Below are 27,600 nucleotides of genomic sequence, written 5' to 3'. Positions count from 1 at the left end.
CAATGGGAAAATGGCATTTTCCACTCATTGAATTAGAGGATATTTATGTTTTTTAATTCTGCCAGCATATGAAACTGGCCAGGAGCAATAGGTGTAGAAGTTGGGAACCCAATATGGCTCATATAAGGGATCCTGGTGACCATTACAATAGTGACGGTTTCGACACCTTCACTTCTAATATTTTGAGATTTATATTTTATACATGGTAGCATCCATTCCTCACTTGAAAGGTTTTCATAGTTGACTCTGTAAAAAGCAGGAGTAGAGGACGTGAACGCTACATCTGTCCAGGTTGGTTGTATTGGGTGGTAGATGATGCAGTCACGGGTGCCTAGTATAACCAAACGTGTGAAGCAGATGTTAAATGCCACAACAGAACATGCTGGTAGTAGGTTAGGATTGTCCTAAAGAGGAACATAAACAAGTGTATACCCAGCCAGATGCAGTCTTTGTGTAGTAGGGTAATTTACTACTGCACCTATTTTCACATAAAACTACCTATTGATAAGACAACAAAGGACATGATAAGAACAGACAGTTCATCAACTCCTCCCTTGTGGTCAAGTCCTACATGAGACTTAAGGATCTCATTGTGACCTCTTCAAGGCAGTTGTGCTGTGTTTTCATTTTCTTTTTTTTTTTTTTTTTTATAACATAACAGAATTTTGACGCTTTTTTTGACAAGTGCTGGTTCGGCACCTTTTCAGTATGACCCATTGCCATTTTGATCTTTAACCAACTTCCACAGTTAGTAATGAAGGCAAAGCTTATGTCCACTTGATGCATGCACTCCTTTATTTTGATTACATTTTCTTGGCGTGCAATGTGAAAAAAGTATAGCATATTGCTTTCTGGCATTTCTTCAGAATGGTGGTGGGGCTTTCTGTATTCCTTGTTGGGGACATTTTTCCCTCCTATTCTGTCTCAGGTGGCACCACACAGCAGTAAAAACCTGACCGTTGTTTCAGGGCCCATTCACACTGTTTAGTTGGGGCAATGTATGCTGTAACGATCGTGTTAACATGCGTTACCTCAACGCATTGAAGTGCACTCCGGTTCAATAAACCAGTAGAGCCCAAAGCACCATAGTGCACCACAACACAAGATCATGAGTTGTGTTAACACGTTACAGCCTGCCTTAATTTGTGTACATTAACACAATGGAATGCTTAAGTCTGAATGGGCCCTCGCCTATTCCCTCATCTGTCCAGAATCCAGAAATGTTGCTATATTTTACTGTACAAATAGAACATGTTTATTATTTATTTCAGGTACTTATATAGCGCCGTTACGCAGTGCTTTACACATATATATTGTACATTCACATCAGTCCCTAACCCTCAAGGGGTGTACAATCTAAGGTCCCTAACTCACATTCATACATACACATACTAGGGCCAATTTAGACAGGATCCAATTAACCTACCAGCATGTGTTTGGACTGTGGGAGGAAACTGGAGTACCTGGAGGAAACCCACGCAGGCACAGGGAGAACATGCAAAACTCTAGGAAGGTGGTGCCGTGGCTGGGATTTGAACCAACGACCCTAGTACTGCCAGGTGGAAGTGCTAACCGTTTAGCCACTGTGCTGCCCAAACCCTTGTGTACAGCATGTCAAATGCAGCCACCACTTCTAAGGACTATTAATTAGGTTGGGGTAAAAATGTAAAGTGAAGGCAGCTTGGAAGAACCTTTATTAATCATTTTCTATCCTCTTGCTGACTGCGTAATGCATTTATGTGACATGAGGGGGCGGGCCTTAACGCCCAGCTACTGTGTATATGCTTCCATGGGGCTGTAAGGCCCGCTGTGATAGCCAATCACCTGGAAGGTGTTAACGCCCTAAAACGCTGTGTTTTTTTTCTACAGTCAAAAGAATTTCATATTCAGAAAGCCACATAAACCATCCAGTGAGAAGCCATGAGTACCTTGTTAAGTTTTGCTGTGGCTTTAAGTAAAAACTATAACGTGTCAGAGTAGGCAGCAGCAGGTTGCCTTGCAATCAGTAAATAATTTCCTGAAAGCAGAAACGGTAGCGGCCCACCACAAGGCCTATACATGTTATTGTCATCCTCCTGGCTGGGACCTCATGGTGTCACTCTCACAGAACGATAGCTGTCCAGAGGCACACCCCAGCCTACATGACTGCATGCAGACGCAGCCAGTGCTGGTAATAGCAACACCAGGGTCAGGAGGATCATAGGCTGCACTATGGAGGTGATAATACTTTGTGTTTCTCTTCAATAAAAGCTGCAGTTAAATGTTTAGGAAAGAATTCAAATAAAACACAATAATTATCTGTCATTCATCAATCTAAAAAGTGCATTTATAACAGATTTGTCAGTTTGTTAAATTTCAGGGTAACGTAAAATCACAAGTAAACCGCAGCTTTGCAGAGCTGCTGTAAAATATTACATTTCCTTTTTTTTTTTTCAATTTTGTTGTTGCTGGTAAAGTGGAGTCAATGCAAAATATGGAATCCAACATTTATGTTGTTTTTAAGCATTTATTTGAGCTTTTTGAATCGCGTATACTGTAAGATCTGCCATAAGCTCTGTATATTGGGTCTGTGAATGCAGGTTATTGGTGTGAGGTCCATATCATCAGGATTGTATTGGAGGATCACTCTTGTTCAGGAAATGTAAAATCTTAGCTCTTAGAGTACCTCCCAGTGGTGTACTGTGGAATTAAATATTTTTTAAGCTGCTTAGTAAGTCCATTGCCTCCTTCTTTAAAATAACCCTGTTGTTGGAGAAATATATACACTCACCGGCCACTTTATTAGCTACACCTGTTCAGTTGCTTGGTAAAACAAATTGCTAATCAGCCAATCTCATGGCAGCAAATCCATTTAAACATATAGACAAGGTGAAGACAACTTGCAGAAGTTCAAACTGAGCATCAGAATGGGGAAGAAAGGGGCTTTAAGTAACTTTGAACGTGGCACAATTGTTGGTGCCAGACGGGCTGGTCTGAGTATTTCAAAAACAGAGAATTGGTTTTACAGAGAATGGTCTGAAAAAGAGAAAATATCCAGTGAGTGGCAGTTGTGTGGACAAAAATGTCTTGTTGATGACAGAGGTCAGAGGAGGATGGGCAGACTGGTTCGAAATGATAGAAAGGCAACAGTAACTCATATAGCCACTCGTTACACCCAAGGTATGCAGAATACTGTCTCTGAACGCACAACATATCGAACCTGGGCTGCAGCAGCAGAAGACCGCATCGGGTGGCACTCCTGTCAGCTAAGAACCAGAAATGGAGGCTACAATTCACACAGGCACACCAAAATTGCACAACAGAAGATTGGAAAAACATTGCCTGGTCTGATGAGTCTCGGTTTCAGCTGCGACATTCAGATGGTAGGGTCAGAATTTGGCATAAACAACATGAAAGCATGGATCCATCCTGCCTTGTATCAACAATTCATGGATGTGCAGCCGTCAAATCTGCAGAAACTGCATGATACTATCATGTCAATATGGACCAAAATCTCTGAGGAATGTTTCCAACACCTTGTTGAATCTATGCCATGAAGAATTAAGGCAGTTCTGAAGGCAAAAGGGGGTCCAACCCGGAACTAGCAAGGTGTACCTAATAAAGTGGCCGGTGAGTGTAGACTTCCATTGCTAACCACTTTCCTAGACTGAGCACCTAGCTGCCATGCTCATTTTTTAATTGTATTGCTTTCTATGCCAGAGATTCTGAACTAGTATGTAAAAGAAGTCAGAATTTCTGCTGTTTGGGTCAGTCCTAGTATCAGCACACCATACAGGCTCCTAACATTTTTCAGGTCAGCAGTGGCAGCCTGCTTATTTTTTATTACTAGTTTCTTCTAAAGGGGGCTTGTCAAGGTACCCAGTCCATGGCTGGCATCTGTAAGCAGTGCTAATGGATACACAGTGATGTGCCTGCCCTGGAAATGGCCCTGCGTCCAGGTAATAGTAGCCGATGTCACCATTCTTGTGTCACTTTGCTTTGTGAAGCTTGTGAAAGTCCTACATAAGAGCTGTTTCCACTGTTGGCCATAAAGCCTTTCTTTCAGCTCCCTCTTCTGATTCTGGTATGAGTGCTTACACCTTCCATCCCTGGGTCCACTAAGAGTGGCGAGTGGGGGCCTCTCAGATTCAACAAGGGGATTGTGGCTGGGCAGGACTAAGACTTGAAGTCCAGGAAGGCAAACCCAAAGTGAAACCAATTTCAGAAGGGTGCACAGATCATTTTCTGGTTGAAAAGGCACCACCTTGTGTTGCTAGTTTTTAGGCAGTTTAAATTGCTTTCCAGTTCATGTTAATTGATGCATTTCATTTGTTATGTGAGGGTGTTTGACTTTTTTTGTTCAGTCAGTATAACCTCTTCTATGTTTACATTGCTTTCCATCAAGTATTTAAAGTGTATTTTTAGTAATTTAAAGCTGACCTCCAGGCAGATATAAAAAATTAAATAAATTAAATAATTTTGTGTATTTCTGTAAAATGTATTTGGAGTAGTCATGGCATATATTTCTCAATCTGTATTAATAGCATCCTAATGTAATTCCCTTGCACAACATCATTCAGACTATGAGGGGGCAGGGGCAGTACTGGGAGCCAGTCCGGCTCTGCTGCAGGAGGAGAGTACATAATTACTTATCAGTGTGCTGCTACTCCTATGTCCAATCAGCAGGCTGCATAGAGGATGATGACACCACTAGATTTCTTAAAGGATACGTTCACCTTTGGTAACATGTTACATGTTCCTCCCAACTCCGCTGCATCTAGTGATGGCTAGTGGGGCAACTCATCCCCATTTCTGCTATTTCAGTTTTTGTAGGTAATTGTGAACTTTTCCCTTTTTCTTCAATATTTTCTATATCCAGTTCTTTTTCCATATTTACAGTTTCTTCAATTTGACACATATTGGATACACCCAGGGGCAATCTAGAGCATTCTCCTATATTGTTTTCCATCTCCCGTCTTCCACTTGTTCCATATTGTCTCTCTGAGGTTTGACCCTCTGGACTTTCTCTTGTGTGGGCATATATTTTTTAATTGTGCTTGTACTTATTTGAGATGTTTTAGTTCCTCCCCCTGATTTGCTCTTCATATTGTTCATATAATATTTCTATCTTTTAAGGTCAGAGAACAGGAAATTACTTCCACAGAATAGAATAGAGTTATAGTCCACTGTGGATCTTCCTATCATTTTTATTTGGCAAACACTGATTGTAGCTCTTAGCTCCTCCAGATTGTTCCCCCACCACTTTCCTCCCTTGGGGCTCTTTATGCCTCTTTTCTTTTCTTCTATCACTTCTGGGCCCACTAGGTGATCCCACATAAAGTTCCTTTTGACAATATAAATCTATTTTAATTTAGACACACCACTTCCCTCAGCATCTCGTACATCGCCTCCATTCTACCTTCATCAGCTTTGCTGCTGCGTCCTTACTGTTACCCTGTGTACCAAACACCACCGGGGTACTCAGTCCCCCTCGCCAGGGCATTCCAGGGTGGTCTAACACGATCTGAATTGAGGGGATTACCAACGGTGGGATCCATGGTGACCTGCTCACTCCAGTTCTTAGTATGTTGGCTCCCCTCCTCTCATACCCGCCGGTGTCTCCCAGTGCTCTGTCACAGTGACCACGTGACCTCACCACTCCACTGGAGTCCATCTCCCCTCCGGTCAGCGACCGGCTCGGACCCCTCCGCCCACACCACAACAGCAGGCGAACAGGACACAGGAGCGGGACACCCCTCGGGCAGGGTAAGGTTGGGGCATTTCAGATGTGTCCGCTACTCCTAGGCATTACTTCCGGCGGTTCTCAGGAGCTCTCACGCCATGCACCTTGTCGGCACCATGGTCAGGCTCCTCAGTTCACTGTCTTATCCTCTCAATCTGTATCTGCCTGCCCACACGGGCATATTTGCTGCAAGGCAAACAAGGCTTTTGCCTTGGGCGGCATTTTTCAGGTAGGGGGGTAGCGCAGCCCCCCCTGAAGAGGGGACACATGTGGCAGGCAGATGGGGATCAGGTGAGGCACTGCCAGAGCTCCACCTTGGGATTTGAGAGAGGCTGCGGGCTTCTGGAGGGTGTAGGTTGGGGCTGACTTGCATTCCTGCACAAGAGTGACACTGGGGATGGCTGGCTGCTTTTATTCCACACATCTCTCTGTCTGTGGCTCTGGGGTGAACTCTCTCCTCTTATTTATTTATTTATTTATCCGGGGGCACCTGATTTTTTTGTGTTGCCTAGGTACAAAAACAAAACGCACAACTGCCTACGGGCACACAAATACATTGACACAGATCTGCAGGAGTCCTGCATGGCACCTGCAGTCTGCTGATTCCAGGGTCCTAGTAGAAAAAATAAGCGCACCTTTCTTTTACCTGCAGAAAAGATGTGTGGTTTATTATTTTTGTTAAAGTGAACTTCTCCTTTTAACTCTGCAGTAAGCCCTATTGGCTCTCCTGCCTGCCAGAAAAGTGACCAGGATTGTAAATGATTTGTACAGATAAGATTGCTCATATTGGTGTATTTTAACTTTATGTAGCTGTTCTGGGTGTCAACTTTATGGTGGAAGCAGCTATTGCCTTTGCTGAACCATCACTTTATTGAAAATTGGTGTAAATTGTTATGATACAGTTGATTTTTTTGGAAAAGGGTGTCTGAAATACTGCTGTAGCACCTCTTTATGCCTGCGCCCATGGTTAATAGGTGACAGCTAGACTTGTATAACAGTTATTGATTTCGGAAAGCTTTCTAAAAGGTGCTCAGTTTGGAAGGAGCTGATAAACCAATGGCTTTCTGGCACTAGGTGGTGTTGCAATCTGGAATTTATATCATTCATACTATTAAATGTACTGTAAATTCACTGACTGAGCAATATATTCATGGTTTTATTTTTATGTTTTTTCTCTTTTAAGGACTAGTGTCCAGATCTTCACCAAAGAAGCCTAGAAGTCGGAGTATCTTCAAAGCTCTCTTCTGTTGCCTTAGTGCACAGAATGTCAGCCGACCAGGGGGCCCATGTGAGGCTCCCATCCAAAAGGAGGAGGCCCAGTCAACTCCAAAGGTATTCCTAATATTGACTCTCCTTCTAGTACAAGGAAATATTTTGAAGAGAATTTGTCCCCACTTTCTTCATTTGATTTTCTTTCAAGTGGGTGCTGGGAGGTACCAGGGGAAACATTATTATCTTTCAGATTAAAATGCCAATTTCTCCAAAAGTGGAGGGGGCAGTTTACTAATAACTTGAGCCACAATTGCAAATAATTCCCACTCTTCCTGATCTTCCTTGTAATTCTCTACACACACCAGCCACAAATGTAAAGGGTCAGGGAGAGGCTCATCTGAGCACTTTATTCAGCCTATCAGTATATTGGCCTTACCCAATTAGGGCTCATCCACACGGGCACAGAGGCCTGAAAGTGCGCAGAATTGAATGTGATTAACTGCTCAGGAGTGCCAGATGATCCATATGGCCTGACAAATCACTGATAGATGCAGCAGCTGTATTGATATTCTTTGACATCCATACAGAAATGGACGCACAACCCTGGGCACAGCCTGTCTGGCCACGCATCTGTCTCTTCATGGATGTAAATGGATGTGTGGGAAGATCAGTACAGCTGCTGTGCTGTCAGCCTATTGTTGACTTTTAACAAGGTGCTCCCTGTGGCTGTATTGAACTCTTGTGTCACCCAGGTGCATAAACAAGGCCTATCTGCAATCTCTATGTGTGAATGAGCCCCAAGTGGTCATTTCACACAGAGAAGAGGCATACTGGGAGGCTAGATAAAGAGACTGGTTAGTTTTAAACATCTTTTGATTTTGTTGCATATTGCTTTCCTTATTCATTTTATTCCTGTATATTTTGCCAGTTAGTTGTGTGGTTCTGCTCACCTGTTTTGGGGTCGATGCATCTGGCCAGCAATGTATAATTACATTCTGTTTGCCAGTTACCCCTGCTTAATTAAATTTCTGTGATGTACTATATATGTATGTACACATATTTTATATGTATGTATAATATTCTAACTAAATTGCTCAGCCGTTATATACTCCTTTTTTTTTTTTTTCAGGCGGATCTGTTACAATGTCTTCAGTACCAGTTCTACCAGGTATTTGTCGTTTTATATGTCATGCTCATGATTGCATACTCATGCTCCTAACAGACAAAAACCCAAAACACACAATGCTTAGATTTACCTTTGCTTTGTAAAGTAAGAAGCTTTAAAACACATTCATGTAAAAAGCCAGTTGATGCTGTGCTTAGTCAGGTTACAGAAAAAAAGTTTAAATCGTCTGTTTGGCTCAGTTACATATTTGACTTACTGTGGCCAAAGTTTTGGGAAGTAAATTTAGCCATATAATAGGCCTATTGGTCTGCTCTTAGGCCTTTTTTTTACATTTGTGGTGTTTGAGCTGCAGTTTTACTGCCCCAACCACCCACCTTAACTTGAAATGGCAGCCGAAGGGTCGGTACACATTCCACAGTATTATTTTATCACATGTTCTTCAAGTGATTTTGGCTGTGCCCCAACTGTTTTGCAACTGTGTGTAATGTCTATGGTTTCGGCATGGTGCCCTTGGCTTCCAAGGGTCAAAACAGGTGATGAGGGGGCGACATATGTCCTCTCAGCTCCTGTCAAATGCCCTCTGAAAAGCAAGCCACTGCAAATTGCCTTTTAGAGGGGGGAGCAATGAGAGCTGCAAGTGTAATCAAGCCCTTAGGAAACTTCAAGAGTCAGAATGTTAGTTTTAAAGGCTATGTTCACGTTTAGGAGCATGTTGCACCCATATTTAAGGTGTAATATATAACATGCTCCTATGCAACCAACTACTGCCAGTGCAACCCACTTTGTTACAGTGGACGGGGGTCTTCTCCCTGCACCCGCTGTCATAATTTGAAAACAGCACGGCCTTGCAGGGCTCCACCCAGATGGCTGCGTCATTCATTCTCAGTTTCCTGTTAATTAGACTACAAGTGCCATCCGCTATTGCGGCTGACAGCTTGAAGTGCTCAATGAATTGCGGGGATACTGGTGAGCACTCTTAGTTCATTGACTCTTCCTGCTGTTCAGAAAAAGCCTGACAGTATGGGAGGTACAGGCAGACAGAGTCTGTAGGATTCTGGCATTGCACCCACAACCTGCTGATTGTGGGTTTAAGGCTTTAAAGGCTGCAATGTAAAAGAAATAATAAATGCAAATTGTAATACCTGCAAAAAAAATTTCCATTATTTATTTATTTTTACAAAAGGTGAACTTATCCTTTTAAGTATCTATAGGTCTGATATATTAACTCCATTTTGCAGTGTATATACAATTTACCTATTCAATTTCCTTTAGAATTACCTTCAACTATGTAGTGCAAGGGCCTGCCTGATTGCATACAAATTGAAAGTGTTGAGGTTTGCCCATCTATTATATTGTTTTGGTAAAGGAAAATTGTATAATGTATGGCCAGCCTTAGACAGGCCCTCTTAGGACAGTTGATGGTTCACAAGACTTGTAATAATCCCATTTATTCTGTGTTGTCCTCTAAACCACAGTAAGGCACTTTGCTTTGTTAAATATTAGTGTTCTGTAATCATACATTTTCACTTTATAACATTGACACTCATAAAACACTAAAAATGGCTTATGTTTAGAGTATATTCCGCTTTTAATTTCTTATCCCTCCAATCCTGTCCCCCAGTGTTTTTTTGTTTTTTTTTTCTTCTCATTTTTCATGTTCTGTGCATAGTTTGTAAATCTCAAGAAACTAATTTGTGAAATGCACCTTCACCAATAAGCTTCTTCCACCTGCACTTTTAATGCTTCAGCCAGCGGGACCGAAGAGGTGGCTCAGCCAGCTGAGACTGCTGCCTGGAAGCATCTGTGTGACCTGCAGGTCGCAGGATCTAATCCCGGCTAGCTCTGCTCACTCTTTCATCTTTTCCAGGTAGATAACATGAAGAGCAATGATCATTGAAGTGCTGTCTTTTCTGTATTTGTAAATACCATTTTTTTTTCCTTAAGGAAGAATTAGGAATGTCTAATAGATTTTCCCCCTGTGTGACATAGAGTGAGCATACTTTTTATAAAGAAATCCCTTCCTACTGAACCCCTTCAGATTTCTGAAGATGTCTTTAGATTTATTAGTACTAAAATACCTCTTCACCGAAACATGCACAAAATGGGTCATATTGTCAAATTACTATGCTTAAAAAAATGAATTCACTAATGAGATTTTATTTAATGTTCTCCAGAATCTGGTACAGCCCTATAGTGATATTGGGAAAAAATACAGAAATTGATGAGTCTGTTGCCATAGTTGCCTGAATTGTGTGCATTTTTTAAAAAGATGAAGGCAACACTCCTGTCAGCCCAGTTTGATGCATGTTTCATGCAAGTGGGACAAGGTTCCCAAGCAGTATTAGGTCCTAGTACAGCTAGTGCCAGTGTTGTCCATCTTCCCTTACTTGTGATTTACCTTAGTCTGGTGTCTGATTGTGTCAGTTTGTTTTGTGTGTTTTGGCCTTGTGTTTTTTTCCAGTGAAATTTTTATAACTGAAATTGAATGCTTATATCTTGTGTCTTTTATTTCAGATTCCAGGTACCTCCTTGCTCCCTGAGGTAGCGCCCAGGGATAAGGGGAAGATATGTATGGTGATTGATTTGGATGAAACACTAGTTCATAGTTCTTTTAAGGTAAGGAGTGTTCTGGATTAAAATGGCAACATGTGAAAATAGAATGTCATACACTTGTAACAGCAGCTGATTGTTATGAGTTACTGCATCCTTTTCTTGTTTGCACCAGTTCAGTAACACAATCTAATCTGGCACAAATCTGACATTACAATAAAAACAAACAGGAGGGCCCAAACGCCTAGTGCATTACCAACGATTTTTTGTTCATAAAACATAGATGCCAACTGGATACTCACAGAAGTGAAGAATAAAATAGCATAAAAACCACAAAATGCAACAGCGTTGGGAATCGTGTATAACCATAACCCTACTGGACTGGCAAGCTGACATGTTTTGGAAGTGTACCTCCTTCTTCAGAGCAATGCCAACAAACATGTCTTAAACCCAGATAGAGAAATAGATAGATTTTTTTTTAAACCATATATTAAGTCCCACTGCCCTCGTTATGGGAGATGGAGCCACAGGTCATGTCAAAGGTTATCAAACAAACCTGATGACCTTTGACATTACCAGTGGCTCCATCTCCCATAACGAGGGCAGTGGGACTTAATTTATGGTTTAAAAAATAAAAAAAAATAAATTAGCACATGTTTGTTAACATTGCTCTACAGAAGGAGGTACACCTCCTCGCAGAATCTTATACAGCACAGAATCTTATACAGAACTAATTAAAGTAAAGGAGGTAGCCTAAGAAATCACGATGAGATTGGTCGGAATAACAAAGTTATGGAGAAATGGATACAGATAGAGAAAGATAAGACAAGGATGGAGGGATGGGTGGGGGGTGGGAGATGGAGGGGTTCTAGAATGTATTTATTCATTTAGGGGAGAAAAGAAAAAAGTATATTTTGGAAGATGGAATGTTTTAATGTTGTTTGTATAAGTATGAAATAAAAAGTTATAAAAAAAAAAAAAGGAGGCACACCTCCGAAACGCGTCAGTTTGTAAGTCCAGCATGGTTATACACAATTCCGTAAGCTGTGATTCTGGTTTTTATGCGATTTTATTCTTCACTTCTGTGAGTATCCATTTGGCATCTGTTTTTTGAACAATAAATCGGTAATGCACTAGGTGTTTGCACCCTCCTGTTTTGTTCTTTTTGTAGCCTATACAAGATTTCCCCATCTGAGGAGGGCTGCATCAACTACACATTTCTGGCAGTTTCCACATCACAAATCACTTGTAGTTCTCTCCTTTGGTAGATCTCTGAGTACAAATCTGATATTAGTGGCATAATGCTAATTCCAAGCTGGCTACTAGAGATGAGTTTAGGTATATTCCTGCAGCTCATGGGGAATAACCCTGGCACCCAGCTCAAAAAAAAAAAAAAAAGTGAGTATTTGGCCCTGACCTCCTACTGTGTGAAGCTAGTCACTTTCCCAGAATACCTTCCAGCTCAGCTGCAGACCTCAGACCACAACACCAAATGGTAGATAATAGGCCAGCTTTCTTTTCTGCTGTGCACTCACATCTCAATTTATTAAAATGTAACTCAAGGCAAAAGTTTTTTTTGCATTTTTGGATTGGAGATGGGATTAGAACACCTTTTTGGTTTTCATTTTTGTATGTACCTATGTTTGGGAAATTCACCTTATCTATTTGTCATACTTACAGTTATTGGCAAATGAATAAAAAAAAATCCCAAATTTTGGGTTGTCCTCAGGAAAAAAAATCTTCCAATACGGACACTGGTTCTGGTGACCCTGATGACAACCAGAGATTCCCTCACTTTGCAGGGATTTCCTCTTGCTTCTTGTTTTTCACTCTGTGACAGGAAGTGAAGGGGAATCTTCCTAATTGGACACAGATGGTAAAATAAAGCTGACAGGGGTTATAACCCTTCCTTATGCTATCCAAAATGGAAAAAAGGTTTGCCTTTCATTTGGCCTTAATACCCTGATGGTGATGTCACACTACAACTGTGAGTTGATTTAAACTGGCAGTTTAGGTAATAAATTTGTGTTGCTGCATTCAGTTATTGAAATGTTTTTACTGATATAGTAAAGTTTGTGTTATGTTTGTGTTATGTTTTCGAAGTATGGTAGTATAACTTGCAAATAATTTGTTGTAAATTAATTTTTTTTATAGAATGCATGATCATACTGCATTCTGTACTGCACAACAGTCCTGGGCAAGCATCTATCTTCTGTAGCTCAAGCAGTAGTCCAGTCAATGCATTTTGTGCTTTGTGGTCCTTGTTGTAGAAATGATTAGCTGAATGTTATTACTGGGTATAAATAGTCTAGGTTAAAATGCTCCCAATTCTTAATTTACTTTGAATGTGGTTATTCTTGTTCTGTTTATTGTTTTTAGCCCATCAGCAATGCAGATTTCATAGTACCAGTGGAGATTGAGGGGACCACTCATCAGGTGAGAGGACACTGTTTTCTTTAGAAAAAAAAATGCTTTTGTTTCAATAATAGATCAGAGTGGAAAGACATGGCTGCTACCTGGTTCAAGTAATCCAGGATAGGCTGTTTCCTCACCGCGCGGCCTACTCTTGATTACTTGTTTCAGGAGGCAGCTCATATTTCATCTGAGCTCCATCTCCCCGCTGGTTGGAATCATTTAGACATCGCTCCAAAGAGAAGAATGGAATACCTGAAGGTGTGTCGCAAGATGCCATGATGTAATGTATATATTTGTTTTTTTCTGCATTTTAAAAGGATTTCACCTGGACAGAAACATGGGAGCAGCTAATGCTGACATGTGTTTGAGCTTGTGTAAATGTGAGTTGTTGTCAAAATCTGCCATTTAAATACAGCACTGCTCAATCGCAAAATTCACTCGGATTTGATCTAGTTTACCAAACCTATTGTAACAGAGTCTGCTGTGTCCAAAGAAACACAATGTAATATAAAGCAGGTCAAATGTACCTTGAGAATTGTCATTTACACTACACCAGTGAAGCAACTGGGAATGCTGACGCACGTCTGATGTGCACCTCCAATGCCTGCCTGCATAGGCTCTTTGAAAGTGCACGTTCTGGGGCTGTCATTGTTATCCTTGCTTTCCTATGTAGTGATTTACTGACCCGAAGCAAGCATGTGATTAATAGGTGTCCTAATGCCTAATGTGCTCATACGTGTTTTCTTGTTTTGGGTCAGTGACTCACTCAAATAGTTAAAGTCGTTCAAAAGTCTGGAGGTTTTTTTTACCTTCATGAATACTATGCATCAAGGTAAAAAACCTTCAGTGTGCAGCTTCCCCCTCATCCCCCCTAATACTTACCTGAGCCTGATTTCGATCCAGTGCTGTGCACGAGAGCATCGGCTCTCCCAGGTCTCTTCACCTCATTGGTTCAGTCAATCATAGCCAGTGAGTAGGGATTGGGGGTGGGGCCGAAGCATGTTTTGTGTGTCTTATGGACATACAGGGTTGGGTCAGGAGCGAACATGCCTGACTGCCCCAGAGCAATTGGCTTGCTCTGGGGGCAATCAGCAAGGGGGAGGAGCCAGGTGCGCCGGCGGGGGACCCAAGAAGAGGAGGATCAGGGCTGCTCTGTGGAAAACCACTACATAGAGCAGCTAAGTATAGATATGTTTGTTATGTGTTAAAAATAAAATTTGTACCTTTTTTACAGTCACTTTAAGTCAGGATCAGGGAGGCAGCTCTAGCACATGATTCACTTTAAAAAGCAAGTAATCAATGGTAGCACTCACATTTCTGTCCTCAAACGTTCCTTTTAAAACTGGATTTCCATGTTTTTACTATCTCTTTTTTTCCAACTTTATCCTGCAGTGGACAGTGTTTTTAACATGGTTTCCAGTTGCCCTACACACACCAGAGCAGTCAACAAAAGTAGAAAATGCAGCATTTTTTTTGTATAGAACACATCCGGAACTCATAAAAAGCTCACCATAAAACACATGTCCTTAATGTAGATGAAGAAAAAAGAGGGAAAAAATGCCCTGGAATGCATCAAAAAAGCCTCAAAAACACGCATGCAGAAATGCATCCAGAACACAGATATTTTGGTGTGAACCAGACCTTATAGTTTGTGATGTGTGTTCTCTCAACTGTTTATCATGATATTGTTTTGAAGCTACCTAAGATACCCCTCTGCATCTTTTACTTACTATAGGTATATGTTCTGAAAAGGCCTTATGTTGATGAGTTTCTGGAAAGAATGGGTCAGCTCTATGAGTGTGTGCTATTCACTGCTAGTCTTGCCAAGGTAAGAAAGAAGCAAGCTTTGTCCTTCTGTGTTCCAGTTCTTTTCTTTACCTCTGTCCATTTTGTTGGCCATTCTTGTATATAAATATATAAATTCACTTGTATGAAATAGTCCTATTGATCAGTAATCCTGCTATGTACTTGGGTAGATTGTGTCAAAATACTATAGAGAAAATGTAAATCATGAATTTGGTAAAAATGGAAGGAGCACTGTCACCTACAGCACAACGGAATAGAGCTAATTTCAGGCTAAATCGAAAGTTGAAATATGTATATGGGGAATAGTTTTACTTGCTAAAGTATTTGTGTGAAGTTAAGACATTTTGTCCATCCAGTCCTGATATTTACGCATCCATGCCAGTCAGGAGATCTAGTTTGGTGGCCTGGCTTTTTCTCCTGCTGAAAATAAATATAGTTATGTCACCTCTATGCACCCAACCTGTAATTGAATAATAAAGGTCAGCAGCAGACTGACAAGCTCATCTCTCTCTTTACTCTCTCCTCCTGTTAGCATGTTCCTTTTGAGCAAATGAATATTGTTGATCAGCCTGTTGCTACTCCACTATCAGTCTGTTGCTACTCCACTATCAGTCTGAATTGTACTGTACTGGGGTATTGCAAGAGGCTGATACCAAGTCAAATTGAAGTGCTTACATTAGCTGCATTAAAAATGCATTTTACATACATATTTTATTTTTTATTTCAGAAAAAACTGCATAAATTGATGTATTTGTTAGATCTGCTTGGAATTCAGGTTTAAAAGAGAAGTGCGTGGTTTAAAAAAAAAGCAAGCAATCATACTCGCCTAGGTGAATGCAGCATCGGTCCTATGCTGCATCTGTCACCCTCTGACTCTGGCTGAGAGGTTGAGCCAGCTGCCAGTTCGTTATGTAGGTGGATCCCGACATTAAAGTTGTCATCCATCCACAGCCTGGACCGGCTGAATGACGTCAGCTGACAACAGACTGTTGGCTGAATCTGGGTCACAGGAGTGCACTCCTGTGACTTACAGACGTAGAGCCCTACTTTGGCCCTACTTCTCTTTTGAGCAAGCCTTACATTCCTCCAAAAATGGTCTAATTTGCATGTTGTACTTTTTTGTCTGCCCTTGTCAGATGCTTAAAAATGAACTCAGGGCAAAAGCAGTATTGGGATATTATCTAGGTAACAGTAATGTACCTCTAATGATGTGTGTCCCACTTGTGGGTCCTGCTTTGTTCCTGAAACTGTTAGAATCATGCACCCCCTGACAGTAATGAAGGAGCTGAACTTCTGTTCCTGAAACGTACAATCAAGGCTGGTGCACAACGATCACAGCGAGTCAGTTGAAGCCTCCTCCATTCATAAAACATCTTGCTTTCTTTTCTGTGATTGGACAAGGGGCACATGAAGATCATGCTGGTATGAATGCTGGATCACATTAAGTATGTGCGGTGACGGTTAATGTTGGCAAAGGCTACTTAAGCTACATGTGGCCAAGTTGGTCTTGAATTCCTAAAAACTCTGTGACAACTGCTAGGTGGATAATTGTCTGGTTTTGTAAATGCAAAGTAATGGGACCTCACCTGTGTAAAGGAGGGCTGAAATGTGCCTTGTATAAACCATCTAGGTATTAACTACTCCCTTTATTTTGTCTACACTGTATAAGATCGGGTAAACAACCGATAATGGTCAGGTGTTGGCCAGATGATCTATGGTAGTCGTGGGCTACTACACACTATTGCCTACTGCAGATTCCTTGTATCGGCCTATTATACCATTGGTGTAATAAGCAGGAGGTAATGTCTAAATATCTAACTCTCCTCCTTAGTATGCTGATCCAGTGACAGACCTTTTGGACAAAGAAGGGGTCTTCCGTTCCCGGCTCTTCAGAGAAGCTTGCGTCTTCCACCAGGGTTGCTATGTTAAAGACTTGAGTCGACTAGGAAGAGACCTGAAGAAAACCATTATCTTAGACAATTCTCCAGCATCTTACATCTTTCATCCAGAAAATGCAGTAAGTGCCAATACTAGTGTATGCTGACTCTCTTACGTTTCCATAAAAAAACTCATTTTCCATTTAATTGCACCCTGGAGCAAGTACATGCACTTTTTTCACTTCATTAATAATGCAGTTAATATCTTGTTGATTGTCCCAGTTATCTGTCAACTGAGCTACCTAATCAAAAACAATGAGGAAGAGAGGCTTTCTGTTGCGAAAACTGTAGAGATGAGTATTAAAGGGGATCTTGCACCTGTTTTAATAGATTTGTTTAGAAATAAGCAAGATGTACTAAAAGTGGATACAATTTTTATGTTTTCCTTTGCATCAGCATTTGAACTAGGCAGCCGAAAAGGACACAATCATTTATGTTTAACCACTTTTATTACGTATTTGCATACAATTTAAACTTGCAGTACAAATACAAATCCTGCCTGAATGAATGCATCCAAACTCGTACAACCCAGATAATGTAAAACAAGAAATCAAGTTAAACAATGGTTATGAGACATAGATAGCAGGTATAGTATCAAAACCATCAGGTCAGCAAAGCCTGTGGGCTATATTGAAAAAGCGGCAGATGTAAAAGAAAAGGTATACTCTAGGTGGGATGCCTAACAGCCACATCAAGTTCAACTGTGGGTACGATAGCCAAGTTAGCAGGTAACACAGTAAGGCCAGCTATCAGGTGAAGTATACAGTACAAATAGTAGAAGTAACAGCAAGAATGAAGAAATTAAGGGAAGAGAGAGGGAAACAAAAGGGACCATGGGAGGAATTTGGAGGTGACAGGGTCTTTAGCCTGTAGTAGAGGTAAAGGAGTCAAAGTCAGAGGAGTATCTGAAATGAAACCATACATCCACGTTAGTTTGTATGAATTCGATTTGTCCTCATCCCATGTGATCATACGCTCCACATAGTCAACCTTGTCCATTTCACAAGCCCATTCAGGCATCGATGGGCCCTCGGCCTGTCGCCAGTGCCTGGCTATCACAGAACTGCTGTGATAGACACACAGGGCTGCTGTGATAAAGTGCCTAGCTAAGTTTCTTATAATTTGTCTGTAGGCACCTGACAACACGGACAATACAGTAATTTGAGGTTCATTTGGGATTTTATCTCCAACACGTTTTCTGAACAAATGTAATATTTTATCCCAGAATGGGAGAATATTTGGACAGGTGCCCCAAAAATGGGTCATGGTGCCAGGCTCCTGCAAACATCACCAGCAAGTATCATGAACACGACATAAGCATTCAGACTATCATTTAGAGATGTCACCATAATCTCCAGGATAGAGTTATTAAAGCAGAGCTCCACCCAAAAGGGGAAGTTCTGCTTTAAGTCTTTGTCCCCCGATCCCCATTAAGGATTAGCACCTTTGGGGAGCGGGTACCTGAACCTGACAGGTACTCGCTCCCACTTCTGCTGATCAGAAGTGGAAGTAGTCTAACCCCCCCATCCCCATAGTCTTCTGGGACACGTGACAGATCCCAGGAGACTATGGGGCCATTCACAAAGGCAGAACTTTTTGCGCATGTGCAGTGGGCACCCGTCTGTGACGTCGCAAGCTGTCGCAAGCTGCCACAGCCGGGTGCCCACACTAAAGATGCCAGTGCCGGGGAGAGAAGACGGCCAGAGAAACCAGCCATGGTGAGGACACCTCTGGACCGAGGGACAGGTAAGTATCTGTATTTTAAAAATCAGCAGCGACAGTTTTTGTAGCTGCTGACTTTTATTCTTTTTTTTTTTTTTTTTTTTTCAGCTGGAACTCCACTTTAAGTAGCATATATTTCTCGAGATCTTTTAACTGAATGCAAGAGTTGGCCAGCTGGATTTTTAACAGATACAGTTGTGCTCAAAAGTTTGCATACCCTGGCAGAAATTGTGAAATTTTGGCATTGATATTGAAAATATGACTGATCATGCCAACAAATTGAAGGATGATGATCATATGAAGCCATTTATTATCCAAAAGTTGTTTTGCCTCCTTTTTAAATCATAATGATAACAGAAATCACCCAAATGGCCATGATCAAACGTTTATATACCCTGGAATGTTTGGCCTTGGTACAGACACACAAGGTGACACACACGGGTTAAAATACCAATTAGAGGTTAATGTCCCACACTGTGGATTTTTAAATTGCAATTAGTGTCAGTGTATAAATAGTCAATGAGTTTGTTAGCTCTTACATGGAAGCACTGACTAGGCTAGATACTAAGCCATGGGGATCGGAAAAGAACTGTCAAAAGTCCTGCGTAACAAGCTAATGGAACTTTATAAAGACGGAAAAGGACATATAAAGATGTCCAAAGCCTTGAATATGCCAATCAGTACTGTTAACCTATTAAGAAGTGGAAAGTTTGGGTATCTCTTGATACCAAGCCAAGGTCAGGTAGACCAAGAAAGATTGCAGCCATAACTGACAGAAGAATCGTCTGGGATTCAAAGAAAAACCAACAGGCAACTTCAAAAGATATACAGGCTGCTCTGGAAAAAGATGGTGTGGTTGTTTTAAAGGAGTAGAAAATGGTTATACTTGAACAAAAATTAGCTGTTTGGCCGAGGTGCCAGAAAGAAGCTTTTGCTGCACCAATGACACAAAAAAGCCTGGTTACAATATGCCTGACAACACCTTGACATGCCTAACCAGGCCTTTTTGTGTCATTGATTCAGTAAAGGCTTCTTTCTGGCACCTCCACCATGCAGCTCATTTTTGTTCAAGTGTCATCATATTGTGCTCCTTCAAAACAACCACACTGTCTTTTTCCAGAGCAGCCTGTATTTCTTTTGAGGTTGCCTGTGGGTTTTTCTTTGAATCCCGGACAGTTCTCCTGTCAGTTATGGCTGCAATCTTTCTTGGTCTACCTGACCTTGGCTTGGTATCAAGAGATACCCAAACTTTCCACTTCTTAATAAGTGATTTAACAGTACTGATTGGCATATTTAAGGCTTGGGACATCTTTCTATGTCCTTTTCCATCTTTATAAAGTTCCATTACCTTGTTATGCAGGACTTTTGACAGTTCTTTTCTGATCCCCATGGCTCAATAACTAGCCTAGTCAGTGCTTCCATGTAAGAGCTAAAAAACTCATTGACTATTTATACACTGACACTAATTGCAACTTAAAAAGTCACAGATGTGGGACATTAACCTCTAATTGGCATTTTAACCCGTGTGTGTCACCTTGTGTGTCTGTACCAAGGCCAAACATTCCAGGGTACGTAAACTTTTGATCATGGCCATTTGGGTGATTTCTGTTATCATTATGATTTAAAAAGGAGCCAAACAACTATTTGATAATAAATGGTTTCATATGATCATCATCCTTCAATAAAAGAGCATTTTTTGGCATGATCAGTCATATTTTCAATATCAATGCCAAAATTTCACAATTTCTGCCAGGGTATGTAAACTTTTGAGCACAAATGTATGTCTACAGACATGTGGCCAAATCTGTACCAAACCTAAAGTGAGGAAAAGGCTACTCATAGTTGTAGATCCAAACAGTACTTTATACATGTGAGTTGAGTGATGTTTTAACCCTTTTTCTGGAGGCACAATGGCACATGCAAATCTTGTCCTTCCATGACTTAAAGGACAAGTGTCAAAATTTCCATTCCTCCTTTCACAAGTTGGTAAAGCCACTTAGGTGCCGGTGTTGTCTTTTTTTCTTTTTTTTTTTCCTCCTGGAGGCTGCCGAAGCACTCATTCTTTCACACAGTAAACTTTCCTGTATCTCCAGCTCTACAGTTACCAGACATTTTGAGTAGACAAGCATTTATGTTGCTTCTTGGAAGAGGAATCATTGTTGGATCCTATAAAAGCTGTACATTATATCTCCGCTAAATTGCTGCTGTTATAAAATGAAACACTCAGTCTGTATCCAGACTATTGATTTTCCTACTTTATATCTGTTTCATTCTCTCTGTTTAATCTTCAATGCAGTGGCATACAACATAATTGTCAGCATTGCAGATGCAGAGGTTATCCACTTTCAAAGAACAGGTCATTTAGGAGAGCAACATCCCTCTGATTTTCCAAGCATTGCCTTTTTAATTATTGCAATAGTATTGCTGACAGATTGTATTGAGGGGCTGGTTGCTTGGAAACCATTAACAATACCAGATGTCGAGGGCTGTATGGAGCATTGATTAAAAGTTCTTTCTGCTTCATAAATATTGGTGCATTTCATATTCTCTCCAGTGGAAGAGGAGAGGTTTGTTTTACCACAGCTGTTGAGCTTGTTAAATTACTCTTCTAAGGGTGCTTATGATACAAGCTATTACATCGCTATTATGCAATAATCTGACAGCAGAAAAACAATAATAAAAGACTCCAAAATTTATGTGCCAAGTGGCTGTCACAAAAGATTTCTACTTCTTTTTGAGAATTTGCCACTTGAAATAGTTTCAGGTTCTCTCTCAGCAATTGGCATTGTAGTGCAGTTTACCAACTGCCTTTTTTTATTTGTTTGTTCATTCCCAATTGATAAGTAATACTGTAAACAAGTAGCAGTGGCAGACAATCATAGAACATTAAAGTGGTCCTGAAATGTGCCTAAACTAACAATACAGCTAACTGCAGGTACATTTTAGTACTTGTAAAGGAGTACACACCTGTCCATGTATCCAGGGTTGTCCTCACCCAGGGTGGTAATTTGCCAGCGTTCGGGTCTCTGGTGCCACCATGTTTACTGTAGGAAGCTCCTCATTGTGTATGCGCACGTCATGCTGTGCTTTGTGAATAAACCTGCAGCCTCCTGAGACCTGTGATGTGTCCCAGGAGGTTGTGGGCAGGGAGTGAGGTAGGGTGGACATCTGCTGAGATTGCCTAAAACATAAAGCATAATTTCCCTTTTTAGGTGAAGTTCCGCTTTAAATTTGGATGCATTGACACCAAGATCTGCTTTGGCTTATTCAAGAATAAAAATACATTTGTTGCAATAGATTTTTATTGCGCTTTTGCATGTTACACAACAATGGATAACCACGGGAACAGCAAAATTAGAAAATATGATCACAAACCAAAAGCTTCAACTGCCAGGTCGTTGTCATCTTGGTAGTTGAAGCAAAGAAACCCACATGGATTGTGGATCAGCACTATCTGAGGCTACCACATATACACACCACAGCTTGGATCAGGTCACGCGAGCAGCCATTTTTTGCATCAACTTCTATTCCTCACTGGATGAGTCATATTTCATGCCAACACTCAAATATCCTGAATACCAGCAGGGCTTCACAACTGTGCTTGGAGTAGCATCATTAAGTCTAGATGGATTGTCATCTTGGTAGATACCAACGAATATAAATCTTGAAACCAGAAACAAAAGAAAGGTAGAGGAGAGGAAAGGAATATATTAGGGGTGCGAAAGGTTATCAGGGAAGGGAGGGAAGGACCTCAGGCCCAAAAGAACACCCTCCGAATTTCTGGATTAATTCAGCTGTAGGGTGTCAAATAGTCAATAAAGGTCAATCAAAATCCTACGAGAGATAGTGTGTTAAGCCATGGATCAAAATCCATCTGGTTCAGCAGGGACCAGCCAAATTTCAATCCATGCATGGGCAAGGAGGTTTTACAGAAATTGATCTACCAATCCACTTCTATACAACCACCCTGTCAGATTTTTTTCTGCTCGATCAGTGCCATGGGATGTAGCTGGCAGTGCTGATCAGTGTATTCTGACAGTGGGGAAGTCTCTCCTCTGTCAGAATACATTTAACTCAGCAGGGAGGTTTCCCCCATCCACATTGAGTGTGTGGACGGTGGAATTGGGTCTTTTTTTTTTTCATTCAACCCACTGGTTGAACAAAAAAAAAAAAAACTCGTCTATGGGCTGCCTTATCCACAGGTCCCAAACGTTTTAGATAGTCAGTCATTTAGTCGACTAGTTTGGCTGTAATTTTTTGTTTACTCAGAAGTTATTTTGTTTTTGACTTGGGCTATGGTAGGTTGAGTGGACCACCAAGCTTTTGCCGGTATGTATTTAACCACTGTAAGGATAAAAGTGACCAATTTTCTTGGGTGTTTCGTGGAAGCTACAACCCATACATTAAGATGGGTCTCATGGATTTTTGAATATTTCCCTGCCTAATACAGTGTATAATAATAGATAGACATTGGACCAAAAATGTTTAGTTTTAGGACAGTCCCACAATATATGTTTGAGTCAAAAACTTGAAAAGTATTGAAGTTCATATATTAAGAAGGAGAGGTGAGCAATGGCAGCCTCCATACTTCCTAACTGCACATTTGCCTAACTTGCCAACTGTGTCTGTGTCTCATAAAATGTTTTTTTGTTGTTTTAATGAAAACAAAATATCATCCAACATTCCAATTGGTTTTCCCCGATTTTGTTTTTCAGGTGCCTGTGCAGTCTTGGTTCGATGATATGGGGGACACAGAGCTTTTAAGCCTCATCCCAATCTTCGAGGAGCTCAGTGACTCCGAGGACATTTATGCCAGTCTTGGCCAACTGAGGGCCCCTTGAGTTTTCTCCTGTTGCCTTGAGTTTTTTTCAGGGGACAATTTTATATCTTTTTAATATTCTTTTATTTTTTTTCTGTTTAATCTCTCACACACGCAGTGCCTTTGGCCTTAGAGGACAAGGAACAAAAGCGGATATTGATATTGGGGCCTTTTCCAAGCAAGCTGCGTACAGTTCACACTCCTTATGACCTGCGTGCTTAGTGGCACGTTGGTGGTGAATGCAGGGATCTATACATGCCATTACTTTGGTGCACTAGTTGGAGAAAGTGTCCTTTTTAATAATGGTACCATGTACCTCCCTTTTCTAGTTCTGTACTGCTGTTTAGTCTTTATATCTTTTAATTAATCAAACTGTACAAAGGAATGCTACAATACTGAGAAATTACAGTATACATGCCGGTACTTTAAACAGCCTAAAGCTGAACCCCAGCCAAAACCTGTATTTACACATTTTTCACTTAAAAAAGGAACACTAATGCAGTCTGTCCCATTTCTGGCTGCTGCTTTATTGCTTAACATTTTTACTTTCATTAATGCTGTACATTGCTGTAAGCCCCAAACTTATGGCATTGAAACTTACAGTGCCATAGGGAGTACTGAGATTACTGCGGGTCGCTTGGCATCCCTGATATTCACAAAATGTCTTGCATTCTTTTAAATGAATGCAAGGTGCTCTGTGATTAGAGGAGGAGAGATTGCAATGTTCATTTACACCTCTTTCAATCACGAAGTGCCTTGCATTCAGGAAAAAATGGCAGGGATGGCGAGTAAGCAACCAGCAGTGAATCCTGAACCCCAGGTGGGACTGCAAGTTTCAGTGCTGGAGGTGCTAACAGTCCTTTGTGGTGTTAATTAAAGTATTAAACAATGAAGCAGCAGCCAGACATGGTACAGGCTGCATTAAGGGTAATTTTTTAATTGCCAATGTGTCAGAATTAAGTTTTGGCTGGAGTTCAGCTTTAATAACTTGATAAATACAGGATTTCAGGGACCTAAAGGGGAAGTAGAAGCCCAAGTAATGTTGGCACACTAGTGTTACACAATGGGTGGAAATCATCTTTATCTCAACTTTGTGTAATATCAAACACTTGTGTTTTGTAACAGGCATGTTAAAAGTTTAAGAAAACCTGTTGGTTTTAGAGAAAGTCATTCTGTAGCTTGAACAAAAGTGATAAAAGATGCAGCCTGTCTGTTTACAAGTAAAATCAGAGGTTTTGACTTTAAAATTGTACGTATATTAACTGGCAGTATCTGTATTATAGCTGCACTGATAATGCTGTTCCGAAAGCCATTTTTACGTTTGTATCCAATGTTTTTTTTTTTTACTAGTCTCCATAATTCTTATAGGACAGCAGAAAAATGAGCAATCACTGAAAGCAATACAGGGAGAATTTTGCTGTCTTTTATATGCTATTGAGAGTCCATTGTCCAGCCAGTACCCCTCAGGTGCTTACTGTACAGAGCATTCCCTCTCATGTCAAGTGTGTATCATGTCTGGTGACCACAGGAATAATATAAATTAGTACAGTAACTGCATGGGCGACTGCAGTAGTTCACATTTAACAGTCTCTTTCACCAAAACCATTCTGCACAATTTAATTAACCCTTAGCAATTAGTTTGCCTCCCTACCCTTAAATATTGCTTCTGCTATCAAAATCGGTCTCTTTGTCCAAGTGACCAATTCAAGCTTATCTTTGCTGTGTTGGCATTCTGCAATTTTTTTACTTTTCCCAGTGGGATGATGGATCTTTTAGGTTTGTGTCATCCTAAGCACAAAGACTACCTAGTGTTTCAGAGCAACCCTGCCAAGGTACACATCTGAAATTAATGGGCCAGGAACAGACAGCAGCTTTGTTTTATTTCTGTTTGGATTTTTTACACTGGATGCATCCATGGTAGAAGGTGCCTAGTTGATAATGGCAATGATACAGGTTACTATTACCCTGATGTCATACAGGTATAGCAGTTAACAGTTGTGTTGATGATAAAAGTGAAAGAGATGAAAAAGGGCTTACTTAATCACTGGTAAACGTCATACACCCTTGTGTAGCAGTATCCCGTTTTATTATGTTACATTTTTTCTCCAAAATAGAATGATTTAATTAGTCCAAATATGTCAAAACCAAAGGGATTTTTAATGTTCAGCTGCTTTGAGATTTTTTATATATATGGATATATAAAGTTCACTATGCTGTTTTGATAGTTGACTTGAAGCAAAAATAATTGTCCACTGACTCTTATGAGGATCCATATAGCTTTACACTGAGGTCAGTATTGAATTTTTGCATTTTAAAAACTGTGGTGAGTGGTGCTTACCAGATGAAACCAGTCGCTGACATACACTACATAGGCAGTGCCTTAAAATAGTAAAGTAATGTTTTATATCATTTTAAAGTTGGAACATTGGCTTTACTGGTTTGTGCCAGTATCACCGAGCAGCAGAGATTGATAAACCATACACACATGCTCAGCTGACCCAATTTCCTCAAGACTTTAGCACTTCTCTGAACTGAAAAGGGTATGGTGTAGTATGTTTTTATAGGTATTGTAATTGGGCATGGTAGTTAGAGTTGGTTTGGATAGACAGGCAGACTTTAACAAAGTTCTGAGCTGGTTTATTTCTAAAGGTTTTCCAGACTAAATTAAATTTTGACCATAATATTTGATGTAGTTATAATATATACCCTCTGTTAAAGACACCTATTAAAAAAATATGCAGGCTAGTGTTACTGACCTGCTTATGAAAAGGCTAGTTGCTTGGCTGTCTGGCATCAGAATTTTTGAGTCATTAACCCAGAACAAGTTTGTAGCAAGTGAAGTTGGACTTATCTAATTAGCTGGTTTAGGTCATTGATTCAAAAAGTATTAAAGCCCTAGAGATTAACATGCTGCCCAAACAGCCTTTTCAACAGAGGACAGCATGGTAGCCAAAGTATCTCCCTTTAGAAAATTTACTATGAAATAAAACCCACAGCTTCACCAAAGGAGACCGTACAAGCCCTAGTGGAACTGCATTACACTTGCATACACCAAACTGACCTTTAAAATTGAATGGCATTAATAGAGCCTTGGTATACTTCATGAACAGCCTATTGAGGGGAAAGAACCTCTTCATACATGAGAAGTGGTCAAATTTTAGTTTAGTCTGCAAAACCTTCCTAAACCTGTGTTGACTTTAATATAACTAAATCATTTTTCTGTTGAGACACCACAAGGGTCCAGATCATACGTTTAGTTTTACATGACTACGCCCACAGGATATCAAGAGATTCTGCTAAAATGCATAATTAAATACCAACTTTCTGGTTGTGGATGCATAGACACTCCATCTTCTCGCCCAGAGTCCATTGTCAGAACAACCTATTAGCATTCCTGTGTATGGTTTTATTAAGAGGGACATGTAAAACTAATGGTATTATCCGGTACCATATTATTGCTTTTAAATGTAAAGAGCTTTTACTGTGTAGTGCCTTTTGGCATCTTAGAAACATATTTAAAAGCTTAAAAAGTAAAATTTGTAGAGGGCAGGCTGTGATTTTACTTCTGATAATTGCCTTCTTCTCCCTTTTGTACCATAGAGGGTAGCCGTCATTTCCTGGCCTGTCTTCTACTGGTTCTGCATTTACAGGGTTGAGTAGGACTGTTAGTAATTGGACCTCAGGGGAATCTCACACACAGATAATGAAGATAATGGCTTGACCATTGCTGTGTCAGCCATATCTTGCACACTTTAGAGATGTCAATGCTGCACATAAGTCAGGCAGAACATGTACATTCCTCCGTGTGTGTGGCTTTCTGTGGTGGCTGGATGTGCGCTTGGGATCTGACCTTCCTCTTTGAGGGTCTGTGACAAGTATTAGGTTTTATTCTTTTTAGAACAATCAGCTGTTGGAGTGACTTTCAGCACATTGCTGTATTTAAGTTTCTACCGGAATGGATGGACTGATCATCAAACTATGTAAACCCTTTAAAAGAGCATGTAATAAAATCTATTTTTATGCCCTATTTGTCTATGTTTCTTTTGTTTAAATGTTTTGCTCATTACGTCATTAAAGATCAACCCAGCATGCTTGTTCAACCCAGCGAGCTCGGACAGCGAGCAGCGAGGTCGTTATACTAACTAAGCAATGTTAGTGCGGCAATCCACCACTGAGCTATTGTGTTCTGACAATTGTCCAGTGCAAGAAACGCTCTAAAAGGCACTTTTGTCTTCTTGTATGGTGATGATTAAATAACCAGTCAGTGATAAGTAGCAATAGAAACGAAAGT

At 40.6% G+C, this 27,600-nt stretch overlaps 1 protein-coding gene across 1 annotated transcript in view; it reads left to right on the top strand.

The window, feature by feature from the left end:
• CTDSP2 (CTD small phosphatase 2) overlaps positions 1-27,336 on the top strand; it is a 69,121-nt gene extending 41,785 nt beyond the window's left edge. The window contains exons 2-8 of the mRNA XM_089692807.1: positions 6,906-7,054; positions 8,064-8,102; positions 10,575-10,676; positions 12,990-13,046; positions 14,761-14,853; positions 16,663-16,848; positions 23,206-27,336. Coding sequence (XP_089548933.1) covers positions 6,906-7,054; positions 8,064-8,102; positions 10,575-10,676; positions 12,990-13,046; positions 14,761-14,853; positions 16,663-16,848; positions 23,206-23,331 — 752 coding nt within the window. The 3' untranslated portion in view covers positions 23,332-27,336. The remainder of the gene's footprint in view (positions 1-6,905; positions 7,055-8,063; positions 8,103-10,574; positions 10,677-12,989; positions 13,047-14,760; positions 14,854-16,662; positions 16,849-23,205) is intronic.
• Positions 27,337-27,600: the final 264 nt, after the last annotated feature.

Source organism: Staurois parvus, unplaced genomic scaffold (assembly GCF_062004578.1).
Source record: "Staurois parvus isolate SC_StPar_1 unplaced genomic scaffold, SC_StPar_1.0 ptg000023l, whole genome shotgun sequence".
In the NCBI taxonomy this organism is placed as follows: domain Eukaryota; kingdom Metazoa; phylum Chordata; class Amphibia; order Anura; family Ranidae; genus Staurois; species Staurois parvus.
This window is presented reverse-complemented; position numbering and strand designations above follow the sequence as displayed.